This window comes from Scyliorhinus canicula, chromosome 6 (genome assembly GCF_902713615.1).
Source record: "Scyliorhinus canicula chromosome 6, sScyCan1.1, whole genome shotgun sequence".
NCBI lineage: Eukaryota > Metazoa > Chordata > Chondrichthyes > Carcharhiniformes > Scyliorhinidae > Scyliorhinus > Scyliorhinus canicula.
Genome location: NC_052151.1, coordinates 173,862,338 through 173,881,690, shown reverse-complemented (window position 1 = coordinate 173,881,690; position 19,353 = coordinate 173,862,338). Strand labels below are relative to the sequence as shown.

Below are 19,353 nucleotides of genomic sequence, written 5' to 3'. Positions count from 1 at the left end.
CCCGTTCGTACGAGGGCATCTTTCAGCATCTGTAGGTGTCTGTTGCGCTCCTCCTTGTCTGAGCAGATCCTGTGTATACGGAGGGCTTGTCCATAGGGGATGGCTTCTTTAATGTGTTTCGGGTGAAAGCTGGAGAAGTGGAGCATCGTGAGATTATCTGTGGGCTTGCGGTAAAGCGAGGTGCTGAGGTGACCGTCCTTGATGGAGACGAGTGTGTCCAAGAATGGAACTGAATTTGGAGAATAGTCCATGGTGAGTTTGATGGTGGGATGGAACTTATTGATGTCATCGTGTAGTCGTTTCAGTGATGTCTCGCCGTGGGTCCAAAGGAAAAAAAAATAATAGATGTATCTGGTGTATAGCATCGGTTGAAAGTCCTGTGTGGTGAGGAAGTCCTGTTCAAACTTGTGCATGAAGATGTTGGCATATTGAGGTGCAAATTTGGTCCCCATGGCTGTTCCGTGCGTCTGGATGAAGAATTTGTTGTCGAAGGTGAAGACGTTGTGGTCTAGAATGAAACGGATGAGTTGCAGAATTGCGTCTGGAGATTGGCAGTTGTCGGTGTTGAGGACTGAGGCTGTTGCAGCAATGCCGTCGTCATGGAGGATGCTGGTGTAGAGTGCCGAGACATCCATTGTGACGAGGAATGTTCCTGGTTCAACTGGTCCATGGGTGCTGAGTTTCTGTAGGAAGTCCGTCGTGTCGCGACAGAAGCTGGGTGTACCTTGTACGATGGGTTTCAAGATGCCCTCGATGTGGCCAGAGAGGTTCTCACACAGGGTCCCATTGCCTGAAACGATAGGACGGCCTGGTGTGTTGGCCTTGTGTATTTTCGGGACCTTAGATCCAGACCTTCAGAACACCCTACGTGCTCTCATCCCACGTAATCCCCGCATTGGAGATCTCTACTGCCTCCCGAAAATACACAAGGCCAACACACCAGGCCGTCCTATCGTTTCAGGCAATGGGACCCTGTGTGAGAACCTCTCTGGCCACATCGAGGGCATCTTGAAACCCATCGTACAAGGTACACCCAGCTTCTGTCGCGACACGACGGACTTCCTACAGAAACTCAGCACCCATGGACCAGTTGAACCAGGAACATTCCTCGTCACAATGGATGTCTCGGCACTCTACACCAGCATCCCCCATGACGACGGCATTGCTGCAACAGCCTCAGTCCTCAACACCGACAACTGCCAATCTCCAGACGCAATTCTGCAACTCATCCGTTTCATTCTAGACCACAACGTCTTCACCTTCGACAACAAATTCTTCATCCAGACGCACGGAACAGCCATGGGGACCAAATTTGCACCTCAATATGCCAACATCTTCATGCACAAGTTTGAACAGGACTTCCTCACCACACAGGACTTTCAACCGATGCTATACACCAGATACATCTATTATTTTTTTTTCCTTTGGACCCACGGCGAGACATCACTGAAACGACTACACGATGACATCAATAAGTTCCATCCCACCATCAAACTCACCATGGACTATTCTCCAAATTCAGTTCCATTCTTGGACACACTCGTCTCCATCAAGGACGGTCACCTCAGCACCTCGCTTTACCGCAAGCCCACAGATAATCTCACGATGCTCCACTTCTCCAGCTTTCACCCGAAACACATTAAAGAAGCCATCCCCTATGGACAAGCCCTCCGTATACACAGGATCTGCTCAGACAAGGAGGAGCGCAACAGACACCTACAGATGCTGAAAGATGCCCTCGTACGAACGGGATATGGCGCTCGACTCATTGATCGACAGTTCCACCGCGCCACAGCAAAAAACCGCACCGACCTCCTCAGAAGACAAACACGGGACACCACTGACAGAGTACCCTTCGTCGTCCAGTACTTTCCTGGGGCGGAGAAACTACGACATCTTCTTCGCAGCCTCCAACACATCATCAGCGAGGATGGACATCTTGCCAAGGTCATCCCCACACCCCCACTACTGGCCTTCAAACAACCGCGCAACCTCAAACAAACCATTGTTTGCAGCAAATTACCCAGCCTTCAGAACAGCAACCACAACACCACAAAACCCTGCCAGGGTAATCTCTGCAAGACATGCCAGATCATCGACATGGACACCACCATTACACGTGGAAACACCACCCACCAGGTACGCGGCGCATACTCGTGCGACTCGACCAATGTAGTCTACCTCATACGCTGCAGGAAAGGATGTCCCGAAGCGTGGTACATTGGCGAGACCATGCAGACACTGCGACAACGAATAAACGGGCATCGTGCGACTATCAACAGGCAGGACTGTTCCCTTCCAGTTGGGGAACACTTCAGCAGTCAAGGACATTCAGCCTCTGATCTCCGGGTCAGCATTCTACAAGGAGGCCTTCAGGAGACGCGACAACGCAAAATTGCTGAGCAAAAACTTATAGCTAAGTTCCGCACGCATGAATGCGGACTCAACCGGGATCTGGGATTCATGTCGCATTACATTCGGCCCCCACCAACAAGCCTGGACTTGCAGAGGCCTACCGACTGAACTGGCTTGGGACAATTCACACCTCTTTAACCTGGAGTTACCTCTCTCTCTGCATCTTTGATGATTTGATTGCCTGCAGGTGCTCGCATTCCGGGGCATCTCTGACTGTGTCTATATAAACATTTCTGGAACAAGCCTTTCCATTCACCTGAAGAAGGAGCCGTGCTCCGAAAGCTCGTGTTTGAAACAAACCTGTTGGACTTTAACCTGGTGTTGTAAGACTTCTTACTGAGGGAGTGGTGCATTGTTGGAGATGCTCGACGCGATTCAGGGGACAAAAGTCGAAGTCCGCTTTGGGCACTGCAATGCTGGGAATCATGCTACTATTCAACGGTCTTTTGCCAGGTTTTTTTGCCTCGAGCAGCTTCTCCCCACCGGGGCCACACTGAGAGAGATTTCCTGCTGGCAATCTGATCTCGCCTGCAGGAACGGCTGTTCACAGATCGGGGCACAATTTTGGTCGGTAGCCTCGATCTTCCAGCGCCCCTCCCCCCCCCCCCCCCCCCAGCTTTTCAGGCCCCCCTGATTTCTGGCCCCTCACCCACAATCTTGCTGAGGACCATGGGACCCCCCCCCCCCCCCCCCCAATTGGCAAGGCCTCCCTGGGCCCGATCCCTGGCAGTGCCAACCTGCCAACCAGGTACCCTTGCACAACTAGGCTGGTCACCCAACTCTGTCCACCTGGTGCTTTCTCGGTCCCGCCCCCAAATCTGCATATGTAAATTAGCCAAAATGGCCACAGATTTTCCCCATCTTTTAACAGATGCTCCAAAAGTGTCAGAATGCAGTGTGGTTCATTCTAAATTCCAGTTCTTTTCAATACAAAAATATTCCATTACTCTGGGGCATAGCTATACATCATTGTTGAAAGTGAACTTGATTCTTTTAGAGGGTACCAACTCGTGCTATGGGTACTATTCCATCAGAACCTGAATCAACCTCAGTGGGCAAGTCCAGACAACAATAGTTATTTGACTTAGCTTTTCGGAGCAGGGCGGGGAAACAAAATGACATTAAAAAAAATGAGGATGAGTATCCAATTTTCTTTTTTTCCCCAATTAAGGGGCAATTTAACGTGGCCAATCCACCCACCCTGCACATCTTTGGGTGGTGGGGGTGACACCAAGGAGACACGGGGAGAATGTGCAAACTCCACACGGACCCAGGGCCGGGATCGATCCCGGGTCCTCAGCAAGTGAGGCAGCAATGCTAACTACTGCACCATTGTGCCGCCCCACAAAATTACATCTTCAACTGGTATTCACACGTGGCCATCTTTTAATAGGGTGACCAGGCAGTAACCAGGAATGGGGAGGATCGTTCTTTCCCCTCCTCCTAGACCAGAGGTGCCAGGGCCAATGCACAGCACACCAAATTCAGCATTGGCTGAGTTCAGCCAAATCAACTCAGGTCTGAATAAAAGATTGTTTTGGACTATGAATGAGATCTACAATTGACAATGCAGTCGGCAAAGAGATGGCAGGTGGAGTACAATGTGGAAAAACGTGCGGTTATGCACTTTGGAAGGAGGAATGGAGGCATGGACTATTTTCTAAATGGGGAAATGCTTAGGAAGTCAGAAGCACAAAAGGACTTGGGAGTCCTTGTTCAAGATTCTCTTAAGGTTAATGTGCAGGTTCAGTCGGCAGTTAGGAAGGCAAATGCAATGTTAGCATTCATGTCAAGAGGGCTAGAATACAAGAGCAGTGATGTACATCTGAGGCTGTAGAAAGCTCTGTCAGACCCGATTTGGAGTATTGTGAGCAGTTTTGGGCCCCATATCTAAGGAAGGATGTGATGGCCTTGGAAATGGTCCAGAGAAGGTTCACAAGAATGATCCCTGGAATGAAGCTTTTCGTATGAGGAACGGTCGAGGACTGTGGGTCTGTACTCAGAGTTTAGAAGGATGAGGGGGGTCTTATTGAAAGTTACAGGATACTGCGAGGCCGATATAGAGTGGATGTGGAAAGGATATTTCCACTTGTAGGAAAAACTATAACCAGAAGACACAATCTCAAACTGAAGGGATGATCCTTTAAAACAGAGATGAGGAAGAATTTCTTCAGCCAGAGATGGTGAATCTGTGGAACTCTTTGCCGCAAAAATCTTTGAAGATCAAATCACTGAGTCTCTTTAAGACACAGATAGATAGGTTTTTGATTAATAAGGGGATCAGGGGTTATGGGGAGAAGGCAGGAGAATAGTGACGAGAAAAATATTGAATGGCGGAGCAGACTCGATTGGCTGAGTCGCCTAATTCTGCTCCTACATCTTATGGCCTTATGGTCTTATGTGCGATCAAGGGAGTTTGAGGGTGAATCAGAGCCTTTCCACAGACAGTAAGGTTTCACTCATGTGCGGCATGATGTCAAATTCAAAATATGCTTTTTATAAATGGGATTATGATTTTGTTACATATAACAGGGAGAGGAAAGTTTCCCAGTGCTATCCCCTCACCTTGTTTGAGAGTCAGCTACTGAACCATCCTCAAATGGAATGTTTTTGGTGCGATTAAATGTTTCAATTAAACAGAATTATGTTGCTTCAGCTGTCACTATTCAATCTGTAGCTCCAAACATTCTTCTGTTTCCACTTCAATAATTACTATTTGCCTTTGCACTTGAATTTTTAAGGTCCCATTGTTTAGCGTGCTTTGTTTCAAACCAGCTTTGAGGCATGCCGTGGTTGTAAAAAGTGCGACGTAAATACAAGTCTCTTCTTTAGAAACACTTCCTGAGAAATGAGGAAGTTCTTACCTGAAGGTATGGAATTATTTTGCAGAAAACTTGCCCAAAAAACCATGTCTCAGTTATATCAACCAGCAGGCTGGCAGGGAGACAGATAATCGTAACGAGGATATCGGCAAATGACAAATTAACTATGAAATAGTTTGTGACTGTCCGCATGCGATGATTCTTCCAAACTGCAATGCAAACTGAAAGAAAAAAGGAAAGCATTTGAAAGAACGAAGATAAAACCAGTCTTTTCCCTACTTGCACATTCCTTTGTGTTTTTTTTGGAGGTTGTCATGATATGCAGACATGCACATAATGAGATACAGACAGGCAGCTAATGAACACAGAGAACAGGACATAACCAATCAGCAGGCAGAACACTTGGGGGTGGTTTCCCACTATAAAAGGCACGAGGCACTCACACTCCGCCTCTTTCCACGAGGGACAACTACATACATTACGTGGCTAAAAGCTAGTCTGGTTCAGCCAGACAGAGAGATCACACTTAGGTTATCAGAGAGTCGAACTCACAGAGAACTGTGCTAACTGTGTGACAGGTTCAATAAATCAAATTGAACTAACTTCAAGGTCTGGAGTCTATTTCAGTTATAGCTGCATCCAGTTGCAGCCCATGTTATCTTTGTGCTTAACACGACAGAGGTTAGGTTTTAACTTCCTGATGGGAAACGGGGAGGAGATAGTAGCTGGGGAGCGGGGGGTGAGGGACAATGACCCATTCTCCAGAGAATGCCTGTAGGAGTCCGAGGCTGATTTTAAATGGATGAGCCTGATTTACATCCTGCCAGCTGTCCACGTGAATAGGTAGAAAAAGGTAGTTAGTTGGTTTTGGCCTGGTCCCCAGAGCACCAAGGTTGCATCTGGGTTAGTTGTAGGAGGCGTGTGAATTTGGGTCGATTCGTGACTGGGGATGCCACGGAGAGTCCAGAGCCCATTTTGCCTCCTGTGTCATTCTTGCTCTTCTGATGACACTTCGGAGAGTCTTTGACTTATCTTTGAGGACCTCAGAAATGAATGATCTGGATACAAAGAACAAAGAAAAGTACAGCACAGGAACAGGCCCTTCAGCTCTCCAAGCCTGTGCCGACCATGCTGCCCGACTAAACTACAATCTTCTACACTTCCTGGGTCCCTATCCCTCTATTCCCATCCTATTCATGTGTTTGTCAAGATGCCCCTTAAATGTCACTCTCATCCCTGCTTCCACCACCTCCTCCGGCAGTGAGTTCCAGGCACCCAATAACTTGCCTTGTACATCTACTCGAAACCTTGCCCCTCGCACCTTAAACCTATGCCCCCTAGTAATTGATCCCTCTACCCTGGGGAAAAGCCTCTGTCGATCCACTCTGTCTATGCCCCTCATAATTTTGTAGACCTCTATCAGGTCGCCCTTCAACCTTCTTCGTTCCAGTGAGAACAAACTGAGTTTATTCAACCGCTCCTCATAGCTAATGCCCTCCATACCAGGCAACATCCTGGTAAATCTCTTCTGCACCCTCTCTAAAGCCTCCTCATCCTTCTGGTAGTGTGGCGACCAGAATTGGACACTCTACTCCAAGTGTGGCCTAACTAAGGTTCTATACAGCTGCAACATGACTTGCCAATTCTTTTACTCAATGCCTCGGCCAATGAAGGCAAGCATGCCGTATGCCTTCTTGACTACCTTCTCCACCTGTGTTGCCCCTTTCAGTGATCTGTGGACCTGTACACCTAGATCTCTCTGACTTTCAATACTCTTCAGGGTTCTACCATTCACTGTATATTCCCTACCTACATTAGACCTTCCAAAATGCATTACCACACATTTGTCCGGATTAAACGCCATCTGCCATCTCTCCGCCTAACCCAACCCAAGTCTCCAAACGATCTAAATCCTGCTGTATCCTCTGACAGTCCTCATCGCTATCCACAATTCCACCAACCTTTGTGTCGTCTGCAAACCTACTAATCAGACTAGTTACATTTTCCTCCAAATCATATACTACAAACAGCAAAGGTCCCAGCACTGATCCCTGCGGAACACCACTAGTCACAGCCCTCCAATTAGAAAAGCACCCTTCAATTGCCACTCTCTGCCTTCTATGACCTAGCCAGTTCTGTATCCACCTTGCCAGCTCACCCCTGATTCCATGTGACTTCACCTTTTGTACCAGTCTACCATGAGGAACCTTGTCAAAGGCCTTACTGAAGTCCATCCACTGCCCTACTGCCCTACCTGCATCAATCATCTTTGTGACCTCATCGAAAAACTCTATCAAGTTAGTGAGACACGACCTCCCCTTCACAAAACCATGCTGCCTCTCACTAATATGTCCATTTGCTTTCAAATGGGAGTAGATCCTGTCTCGAAGAATTCTCTCCAGTAATTTTCCTACCACTGACATAAGGCTCACCGGTCTGTAGTTCCCTGGATTATCATGCTACCCTTCTTCAACAAAGGATCAACATTGGCTATTCTCCAGTCCTCCGGGACATCACCTGAAGACAGTGAGGATCCAAAGATTTTGTCAAGGTCTCAGCAATTTCCTCTCTAGCCTCCTTCAGTATTCTGGGGTAGATCCCATCAGGCCCTGGGTACTTATCTACCTTAATATTTTTTAAGACGCCAACACCTCGTCTTTTTGGATCTCAATGTGACCAGGCTATCTACACACCCTTCTCCAGACTCAACATCCACCAATTCCTTCTCTTTGGTGAATACAGCTGCAAAGTATTCATTTAGTATTCGCCCAGTTCCTCTGGCTCCACACATAGATTCCCTTGCCTATCCTTCAGTGGGCCAACCCTTTCCCTGGCTACCCTCTTGCTTTTTATGTACGGGTAAAAAGCCTTGGGATTTTCCTTAACTCTATTTGCCAATGACTTTTCGTGACCCCTTTAGCCCTCCTGACTCCTTGCTTAAGTTCCTTCCTACTTTCCTTATATTCCACACAGGCTTCGTCTGTTCCCAGCCTTCTAGCCCTGACAAATGCCTCCTTTTTCTTTTTGACGAGGCCTACAATACCTCTCGTTATCCAAGGTTCCTGAAATTTGCCGTATTTATCCTTCTTCTTCACAGGAACATGCCAGTCCTGAATTCTTTTCAACTGACACTTGAAAGCCTCCCACATGTCAGATGTTGATTTACCCTCAAACATCCGCCCCCAATCTAGGTTCTTCAATTCCCGCCTAATATTGTGATAATTAGCCTTCCCCCAATTTAGCACATTCACCCTAGGACCACTCTTATCCTTGTCCACCAGCACTTTAAAACTTACTGAATTGTGGTCACTGTTCCCGAAATGCTCCCCTACTGAAACTTCTACCACCTGGCCGGGCTCATTCCCCAAACCAGGTCCAGTATAGCCCCTTCCCTAGTTGGACTGTCTACATATTGTTTTAAGAAGCCCTCCTGGATGCTCCTTACAAACACTGCCCCGTCTAAGCCCCTAGCACTAAGTAAGTCCCAGTCAATATTGGGGAAGTTGACGTTTCCCATCACAACAACCCTGTTGTTTTTACTCTTTTCCAAAATCTGTCTACCTGTCTGCTCCTCTATCTCCCGCTGGCTATTGGGAGGCCTGTAGTAAACCCCCAATATTGTGGCTGCACCCTTCTTATTCCTGATCGCGACCCATATAGCCTTGCTGCCCTCTGAGGTGTCCTCCCGTAGTACAGCTATGATATTCTCCCTAACCAGTAGCGCAACTCCGCCACCCCTTTTACATCCCCCTCTATCCTGCCTGAAACATCTAAATCATGGAACGTTTATCTGCCAATCATGTCCTTCCCTCAACCAGGTCTCTGTAATGGTAACAACATCATAGTTCCAAGTACTAATCCAAGCTCTACGTTCATCTGCCTTACCCGTAATACTTCTTGCATTAAAACATATGCACTTCAGGCCACCAGACCCGTTGTGTTCAGCAACATCTCCCTGTCTGCTCTGCCTCAGAGTGGCCCTATTCCCTCGTTCTCCCTCAATGCTTTCACCTTCTGACCTATTGCTCCGGTGCCCACCCCCCGCCATACTAGTTTAAACCCTCCCGTGTGACACTAGCAATACTGACAAGGATGCAGCACACTGTAGGCCATTCAAGTGCCATTAAAATCTGAATTACGTCAAATTTGCATGCATTCCCGTGATACCTGACAGCTTCCTGCAAGGATCTCAGCCACTATATACCATTAAATGGTGGCCAGCGAGAATTAAGCCAGAATGGGATACTGCTCATCCCATTGTGTAGTCGCTTGATTCAGTTTTCACTCAGAAGATGCAATAATCTCTGCCTCAAACACTCCTTGAGGTAATGCAGCCCATGTTCCAGTAACTTGCTGCATAAAGTCACTCGTCCTTCATCTCAGCATCAACTTTAAATTAATCATTATAATACATGTTTTTTCAGGCCACTTGAGATAAGAGTTTAGTAACATCCTCAGTCACAGCAGAAAAGAATAGAAATATCTGGGTCATTAGCACATCAAATCTGCCCAATGAATGCAGCATGTGGCTTATAACACAAAGTGGGCGCGATTCTCCTTGTATCGGTGGACTTCCATGACAATAAAATTGCTCCCAGACCAATTCATCAACCGTTAATGGCTAGCACCCGCGTCACATGGAACACAAGTGATTCCAGTGAAAAGCGGTGTCCGATTCGCCAGGGTCGGGATTGACACTCGAGAGGCTAACAAGCTGCAGCTTCATATCAGCACTCTGCTCTGGGTGGAGTGTGTGGAGGGCAAGCGTAAACAGCGGAAAGAGAGCACAGAATCCAGAGCATCCCAGCAACCTCATCAAACACCACCTGCCAAACCTGTGGCAGAGTCTGTGGATCCAGGATTGAATTATTCAGCAACTGCAGAATCCATCTCTCCAGAGTGGAAGCAAATCATCCTTGACCCTGCGTGACTGCCCTGAGGTCACCTGACTCTAACATTCACTTATATACTAATGAGACTCCTAGTGGTCAGTCGGTGAAGTATAACACAACCATGTTCTCACTGCAGAAGGGACCACGGCTGCTCTATAAACTATGAGCTTGGTGCTGGATTTGAGGTCTTGGTCTTTGAACACTCGGTTCCTTATGCATCGAAAGACTCTACTGGCGCATTGGAGTTGATGCTGGATTCCGTCGTCAAGGAACATGCAACCTCATCTGAGGAGGAGGGCGAGGAGGAGGTGGGCCAGGAGGGGCTGAATGCCAAACCCGGAGAGGACCCATGGGAGGAGCCGAAGGATGGAGGTCAGCTTGCCCAGGGGACCAGGGAGGCTCTCTTCCTCGCCCGCTTCTCATAGGCCAAGGCTGTGTCCATCATCCCACACCCCTCCCCCACCTCCCCCATTTTCCCTCCCCCTCCGTCATTTCCCCCCAACTGGTGGTATCTGAATGTCTGAGCATTGCTGGCTGCTAGTCACATCACCTGACCCTTCCTTACATGCCTTAGCCTAATCTTGTGATCCATCTCTAACCCAATATCTAAATTGCCCTCAATCAGTGTGTCTCCAGTGCTGCCTTTTTATATTTGTATTTATATTTTTATATATTGTTTGTGACACTGAAGTATATTTTGGGCTGCTGCCTCTAAGACAAAACTGTGTTTCATTTCTGTAAAAAAAAAAGTAAGGAGCTCATATGCCAGACCAGTACAGACATCAAGAGCTGCCTACAGTGACCCATGGCAGTAACCATGTGGGCTCTGCTAAAGGTATAACTGTTAAACCATATGAGAACATATCCTATCTAGGCTATTAGCTAGTATTAATGGCCTCCACACTATCACTTACATTCTACGATATTACGAGTTAAATCATCCACAAGCAACCTCAAATAGCAATTGAAAATGCTGGAAAAACCCAGCAGATCTGGCAGCATCTGTGGAGAGAGAAACAGAGTTAATGTTTCAGGTCTGTATGTCTTCTTCACAGAGCATATAGACCTGGGAAAGTCAACTCGCAGTCACCTGCCGTCTGTGATGTGTTTGCCTAGCCTGCAAAAGGGGTACAGGGCAGTAGGCGCAATTATATGAATCTTGAGTGACAGTGAGGTTATCTTCAGTCGTGGCAGTTGCTGCTGCGCTATTAGACTAAACGTATGCCCGTTGTGACCCAAGAACATTCCAGAAACCAGGCTGTTTCCTGAAAGTAAACTGTTCAATCCACTCTCACGACAACCTGAATTACATAGTAATCAGGCCAAGCAGCCCAACTGGTATACCCTGGTGTGTATGTTCGACACCAACTTCCTCCCACCTCCTCCCACTTTATTATATCTAACCCTATCACAACAAACTTCAATCTATCCCAAAATAACTCTGTCTAACACCACCTACCCTCCAGCTAGCCTTCTAGTCATAGAAAAATTCTTTCATTTCTCTACATTAAGAAGTAGACTTGACCAAGCCTGTCCTCCCTGTAGCAATGTGCCCAGGTGCCCCTCCAGATTTCCTCAGCCTGCTCCGTGCCAATTCCTCTGGGAAGCTCAGCCAACCCGGCTGTTCTCTGCTTGTTAACCTCCTTTCTCTGTTAAAACTCACTGCCCCACGGCAGCAACATCTGAAACCTTAAAGGGCTCAAGAAGCTGGTTAAGGGTGATCGAAGCTAATTTTCCATTGCCAGCACGTACTAAACAGCTTAACTGCAAAGCAACGTTTATCTGCGCAGGGATTTTAGTTTATTGCAAATTATACCAATATAAATCCCAGAGAGTCGGAACGATTGAAGACTGAAGTTAACAGAAGGCTTTCAACAGCTGCCGTGTGGTGAGGGATATTGTAGTGTTTGCCCGCACATCTCTTTCCAATCATTTTCACTCGGCTGATAGGTTAACGGTGTAGTCTTTGTGAGAGACTAGGTTTTATATTGACAGTATTAGCAGCAGCATTAAAATTGACGCCATGCCATATTGCCAAAAACGCTTTAGGTCATTTAAAATCTATTTTATGTGAACAACGCAAGTTGCAGTTCACTGCCACATCTGTGCCTTAGAAAGTGAAAACCTGGCTGGTCGCTGTTTCTGCAAAGCTTCCCAAAGGGCAATGACTCTTGATGCATTCATTCGTGTCTCGTCCCAGCGGTGACTGGGAGACTGAACCAACGGCACAGCTAAGAAAAGGGATGAGCATCTAAAAAGTGATTTTAGGGAGTTAGGTTGGAAGCTAAAGAGCAGGACAAGCAGAGTAGTGATCACAGGATTGCTACCGGTGCCACGTGCAAGTGAGGCAAGGAACAGAGAGCGAGTGCAGCTGAACACGTGGCTACAGGGCTGGTGCAGGAGGGAAGGCTTCAGATATGCGGATCATTGGGATATCTTCTGGGGAAGGTGGGACCTGTACATGAAGGAGGGATTGCACCTAAACTGGAGGGGCACCAATATCCTGGGTGGGAGGTTTGCTAGAGCTCTTCCGGAGGGTTTAAACTAGTTTGGCAGGGGGATGGGAACCAGAGCTATGGATCAGAGGTTAGGGTGGCTGTTGAACAGGCAGAAATAGTATGCAGCGAGTCTGAGAGGAAGGATCGATAGTTGATAGGGAAAAGTTGCACTCAGTGGAATGGGTTAAAGTGCGTCTGTTTCAATGCAAGGAATGTCAGGAATATAGAACATAGAACATTACATATGGGAGATGAACTTAGAGCATTGTTCAGTACTTGGAACTACGATGTTGCGGCCATTATGGAGACATGGATTTCACAGGGGCAGAAATGGTTGTTAGATGTTCTGGCGTTTAGATGTTTTCAGAAGAATAGGGTGGGAGGTAAAAGAGGAGGGAGAGTGGCACTGTTAATTAGGTAGTGCACCACAGCTGCAGAAAAGGAGGTAGTTGAGGAGGGTTTGTCCACTGAGTCAGTATGTGTGGAAATCAGAAACAAGAAAGGAGCAGTCACTTTATTGGGAGTTTTCGATAGACCCCCTAATAGCAGCAGAGAGATAGAGTAACAGATTGGGCGGCAGATCTTGGAAAAGTGCAGAAGTAACAGAGTTGTTGTCATGGGTGACTTCAACTTCCCTAATAGTGACTGGAACCTCCTTCGTGCAAATAGTTTCGATGGAGCAGATTTTGTCAGGTGTGTACAGGACGGATTCCTGACTCAATATGTGGATAGGCCGACTAGGGGGGAGGCCATATTGGACTTGGTGCTCGGCAACGAACCAGGCCAGGTGTCAGATGTCTCGGTGGGAGAGCATTTCGGTGACAGTGACCATACCTCCTTGACCTTTACCATAGTCATGGAGAGGGATAGGAACACACAGTATGGGAAGGTATTTAATTGGAGGAGGGGAAATTATACTGCTATTAGACAGGAGCTGTGGAGCATAAAGTAGGAACAATTGTTCTTGGGGAAATACACAACAGTAATCTGGGATTATTTAAGGAGCACTTGCTGCGAGTGCTGGATAGTTTTGTCCCACTGAGACGAGGAAGGAATGGTAAGGTGAAGGAGTCTTGGATGACAAGAGAAGTGGAGCTTCTAGTCAAGAGGAAGAAGGAAGCTTACGTAAGGTTGAGGAAGCAAGGATCTGACTTGGCTCTAGAGGGTTACAAGGTAGCCAGGAAGGAACTCAAAAATGGACTGAGGAGAGCTAGAAGGGGGCATGAAAAAGCCCTGGCGGAAAGGATTAGGGAGAACCCCAAGGCGTTCTACACTTATGTGAGAAATAAGAGGATGATAAGAGTGAGAGTAGGGCCAATCAAGGATAGTGGAAGGAACTTGTGCCTCGAGTCTGAGGAGATAGGGGAGGCCCAAAATGAATATTTTGCTTTAGTATTCACTGGAGAGTATTCACCTTGTTGCTCATGAGAACAGTGTGAACCAGGTTAATAGACTCAAACAGGTTGATATTAAGAAGGAGGATGTGCTGGAAATTCTGAAAAGCATCAGGATAGATAAGTCCCCTGGGCCTGACGGGATATATCCAAGTTTACTGCAGGAAACGAGGGAGGGGATTGCTGCGGCATTGGCGATGATCTTTGTGTCCTCACTCTCCACTGGAGTAGTACCGGATGATTGGAGGGAGGCGAATGTTGTTCCCCTGTTCAAGAAAGGGAATAGGGAAATCACTGGGAATTACAGATCCATCAGTCTTACATCTGTGGTGAGCAAAATATTGGAAAGGATTCTGAGAGATAGGGGCCGGGAATCTCCCCTACCCGGCGGGGCGGGGGGTCCCGGCGTGTTGGAGTGGCATGAACCACTCCGGTGTCAGGCTGCCCCAAAGGTGGGGAAGTCTCCGCACCTTTAGGGGCCAAGCCCTCACACTGAGGGGCTAGGCCCCCACTGGAGTGGTTCCTGGCGTGAAAGTTTTTTGGCGCCATGCCAGCCGGGGCCGAAAGGACTTCGCCGGTCGGTGTAAGTCCGCGCATGCATCGGAGCGTCAGCGGCTGCTGATGTCATCCCGTCGCATGCGCAGGGGAGGGGGTCTCTTCCATCTCCGCCACAGTGAAGACCATGGCGAAGGCGGAAGAAAAATAGTGCCCCCTCGGGCACCCCCCCCCCCCCCCCCCCCCCCAGGGTCAAATCACCCCCTATAGCAGCAGAGAGATAGAGTAGAGGAAGGATGTGGATGCTTTGGAGAGGGTACAGAGGAGATTTACCAGCATGCTGCCTGGACTAGAGGGCATATCTTATGAAGAAAGGTTGAGGGAGTTAGAGCTTTTCTCACTGGAGCAAAGAAAACAGAGAGGTGACTTGATAGAGGTGTACGAGGTGATGAGAGGCATGGATAGAGTGGATAGCCAGAGACTTTTCCCCACGGTGGAAATGGCTGTCACAAGGGGACATAATTTTAAGGTCATTGGAGGAAGGTATAGGGGAGTTGTCAGAGGCTGGTTCTTTACACAGAGAGTGGTGGGTGCGTGGAATGAACTGCCAGCAGAGGTGGTGGGGTCTGAGTCATTGGGGACATTTAAGAGACTCTTAGACAGGCACATGGACAGCAGTAAATTGAAGGGCTGTAGGTTAGGTTGATCTTAGATTAGGATAAATGGTCGTCACAACATCGTGGGCTGAAGGACCTGTATTGTGCTGTACTCTTCTATGTTGTATGTTCTAAATGCTGATATGGGAGATCTGGCTGCCCTTGGAGTCTTCAGTTAGTCATGTGTAAAACCCCCAGAAAGCGAACGGTTGTCCCGCTTTCCCTGGTACTGGGAACACTCAATCAAAATGTTGCTTCAGCAAAACTTTCTTTAAGAGTTATTAATAAAGGTTTCAAAAAGTTTATCCCATCCCTTTTCCATTACAATTTCCAATGTTCCCATTTGCAATGGAAACACTTGTGTAAAGTTATCACACTGAAATTTCAGCCTCCCCTGGTGAAGATATTGCACTGCCACTGAATAGAAATGAGTAATTGCTTGGCAATTATATTGGGGTTCCCACTCTAAATCTGGGCATAGGAATTTGTAATAGAAATAAAATAGTGATAGAATGTAGGACTGCGGGACGTTTAAAATGGGAGTTAAATAATGCCTGTGTGGCCTAACCCATGTATAAAAGTCACCATAGGCTGCTTTCCCCATTGACAGGGGGAGCTAACTGGTGGTGATTTAACCGGAGCATCACCACATCTCATTTGAGGAGCATAGTTGACAAGGCAGGCCTTTATAAATACCTCAGCATGATCAGGAATTGAACCCCATGCTGTTGGCCGTGCTTTGCATCACAAACCAGCTATTCAGCCCTCTGAGCTGCACCAGCCCTCTGAGCTAAACCAGCCCTCCAAGTCCACTCGTCCACTCATTGGAAATGGATCAGACAAGATTTAAGTGCAGTGGCTGAAGAAGGAGGCTCAGCAGCACCTTATTCAGGGCAATTAGGGATGGCCAATAAATACTGGCCCAGGAGCAGCATCCACACCCCATGGATGATCATTAAAAAAAAGGTGCAACATAGCCGAGGGCCATTTGGCAACTTGGAAAAAGTTATCCAATTCCTCAAACAATTCCTAGTTTGTGTTCACTGTTCACTAATTCTCTACTAAATCTCCCCATCACCTTCTCTGCTCTAGTCGGTGTTCACTGTTTACTGTTCCTGTACTAAATCTCCCCTTCACCTTCTCTGCTCTAGTCGGTGTTCACTGTTTACTATTCCTCTACTAAATCTCCCCTTCACCTTCTCTGCTCTAGTCGGTGTTCACTGTTTACTATTCCTCTACTAAATCTCCCCTTCACCTTCTCTGCTCTAGTCGGTGTTCACTGTTTACTGTTCCTGTACTAAATCTCCCCATCACCTTCTCTGCTCTAGTCGGTGTTCACTGTTTACTATTCCTTTACTAAATCTCCCCTTCACCTTCTCTGCTCTAGTCGGTGTTCACTGTTTACTATTCCTCTACTAAATCTCCCCATCACCTTCTCTGCTCTAGTCGGTGTTCACTGTTTACTGTTCCTGTACTAAATCTCCCCTTCACCTTCTCTGCTCTAGTCAGTGTTCACTGTTTACTGTTCCTGTACTAAATCTCCCCTTCACCTTCTCTGCTCTAGTCAGTGTTCACTGTTTACTAATCCTCCACTAAATCTCCCCTTCACCTTCGCTGCTCTAACAATCTAGCAGGGAGGTTTTGAAGTGTCATTACAGGTGTGTTTGGCTGGGAGTTTCTCCCCAGCTCTGTCGGCAAGTACCCGGCACTATCTAACCGCACTCCGCTTGGGGAGTTTCTCTTCGGGCTAGCCCATAAATTATTCTCATCAGTGGGGAGCTGAACTCGCCGGCCAGACCAGCTCCTCAGACATCGGGCCACCGTTTTGAAAGGGTGTCCCGATCTCTTAGTCAACTTGAGGCTACGCTACAGCCCTCCATCCACAGGCAATGTCACTCCCCAGACACATGGGCATTATCTCACCACCACCCCCCCCAAGTGAGGGGAGCCCATATGGAGTCGCTGAGACCCTTTTCAGGCTTTCCCAGGCCGTCCCCACCCCAGACACCCCTCCTTCACCCCCTCAACATTCCAGAAGCCCCTTCATACCCACCTTTCACTCCCCACCCTTCATACCCTCACTCGACCCTCAGTTCATGGGTATGGTCCCCCTCAGGCCCTCACCTTGGAAGCTGCCACTTTAGCACCCAGGCACATTGGCAGTGCCCAGGTGCTCAGGTACCAGGGGGAGAGCCAGGGTGCAACACTCAGGGGCCTCCAATGGTCAGGGAGACCATCAAGGTGCCTTGATACCTGATCCACATTTGTGTGGACCAGTGCTAATCAATAGCCATGTGACCTGTCACTGGAGAGTCGGTCAGAGGATGGGAGGCCTTTAGATTGGCCGCCCATCTGACTAGAGAGATGGAGATTGCATTAATTGCCCTCAAGTAGCTTCATGCTGCATTTAGGCGGGATCAGAATCAGGAGCGGACCAGTTAGATCGCAAACTGCTCGGCACCTGGCATGGTTCCCGATTTGAGCCTCTCCCGCAACCTGACCAGCCTGCACGGATGCTTGCTTGGCGTAATGTGGCATCTAAATCGTTCCCCTAGTCTGTGTGTACTGTTTATTGATCCTTCACTAAATCTCCCCTTCCCCTTCTCTGCTCCAAGAAGGTGGATCTTTAATGACTCATGTTTTCCATTCAGCATTATGATCATGTGAAAAACTTGTTTGTGCAGGGCACTAATGTGATTTACTTTGAAGTAGTTATCCATTTATGCAGTTATCCAATACAACTTATTGCTTTATATACCTCTGTGAACTGGGCGGGATTCTCCGACCCCCCGCCGGGTGGGAGAATCGCCGGGGGTCGGCGTAAATCCCGCCCCCGCCGTCCTCCCAATTCTTCCGCCCCACCAAAAACTGGCCTGGCATGAGTCGCGCTGCCCGCCTCGGAGAATGGCGGGGTCCGGCGCGACTCAATGGGCCCCGGGGCTGACTGAATTCTCCGGCCCGCGATGTCCCGAAGTCCCGCCCGTTATATGCCAGTCCCGCCAGCGTAAATTAGAGTTACCGGCCGGACCTGGCGGCGCGGACGGGCTCCGGCGTTCTTGGGGGGGTCGCGGGGGATCTGGCCCTGGGAGGTGCCCCATAGTGGCCTGCCCCACGGTCGGGATCCACCGATCTGCGGGCGGGTCTGTGCCGTGGGGGCACTCTATTGTTGCGCACCAGAGACCGTGGTCCTTCGCCATTCCCGGTGCGGAGGCGAATCCCTCTGCGCATGCGCGGGGATGACATCAGCACGCGCTGGTGCTCCCGTGCATACGCCGAATCGCGGCGGCGGAGGCCCTTCGGCGCCGGTTGGCGTAGCGCCAAACCCCTTTCCCGCCGGCCGGCGAGGCACCAACCATTCCGGGTCAGGCCTAGCCCCTGTGGAGGATTCTGCACCTTTGGGGTGGCCCGTGCTGGAGTGGTTCATGCCACTCCGTCCCGCCGGGACCCCCCACCCCGCCGGGGAGGGGAGAATCCGGCCCAAGGCCATGTCTGAAAGCTTCTTTCAAAATTAAACCCCTAACACTCTTCAGTTTATTTTTGCAGTTCAGATATCTGGCACTGGGAATCATTATTGCTGCTCTTTGCTCTACCTCCAACAGTTGCATGTCTCTTTGTGTCTTGCAGTCCAGAACGAGGTACAACTAAACTATAACTTCCCCCAAAACTGCCTCAAAAGCCACTTTGCCAGGCCAGCACGGTGGAACAGTGGTTAACATTGCTGCCTCATGGCACCGAGGTCCCAGATTTGATCCCGGCTCTGGGTCACTGTCCGTGTGGAGTTTGCACACATTCTCCCCATGTTTGCATGGGTTTTGCCCCCACAACCCAAAAGATATGCAGGCTTGGTAGATTGGCCATGTTAAATTGCCCCTTAATTGGAAAAAATGAATTGGATACTCTAAATTTATTTTTTAAAAAGCCAATTTGCCTTCTTCACAGAAGGATTCTGTCCTGGTGACCCCTTCCCACAGTTCAAAAGACTCTCTCTCCGATCCTCACAGTTTACAGGAACACATCATTCCTGCAATGCTCCTCCTAAAGTCACAGAGGCACTCTAGCAACTGCATATAGCCTTTTTTTCTGTCACTGCTGCCCTCCTACCCGCAATAGATTCTGTATTGATTCATCCGATGATCAGAAATCCCAATCGTGGCACAGAGAAGGTGTCCATCGGAGGTGAC

The 19,353-nt window shown here is 48.5% G+C and overlaps 1 protein-coding gene across 1 annotated transcript in view; it reads right to left on the bottom strand.

Moving 5' to 3' along the window:
• hcrtr2 (hypocretin (orexin) receptor 2) overlaps window positions 1-19,353 on the bottom strand; it is an 82,848-nt gene that overhangs the window by 38,251 nt on the left and 25,244 nt on the right. Inside the window, exon 2 of the mRNA XM_038801050.1 lies at window positions 5,280-5,458. Within this exon, the coding sequence (XP_038656978.1) occupies window positions 5,280-5,458 (179 nt within the window). The remainder of the gene's footprint in view (window positions 1-5,279; window positions 5,459-19,353) is intronic.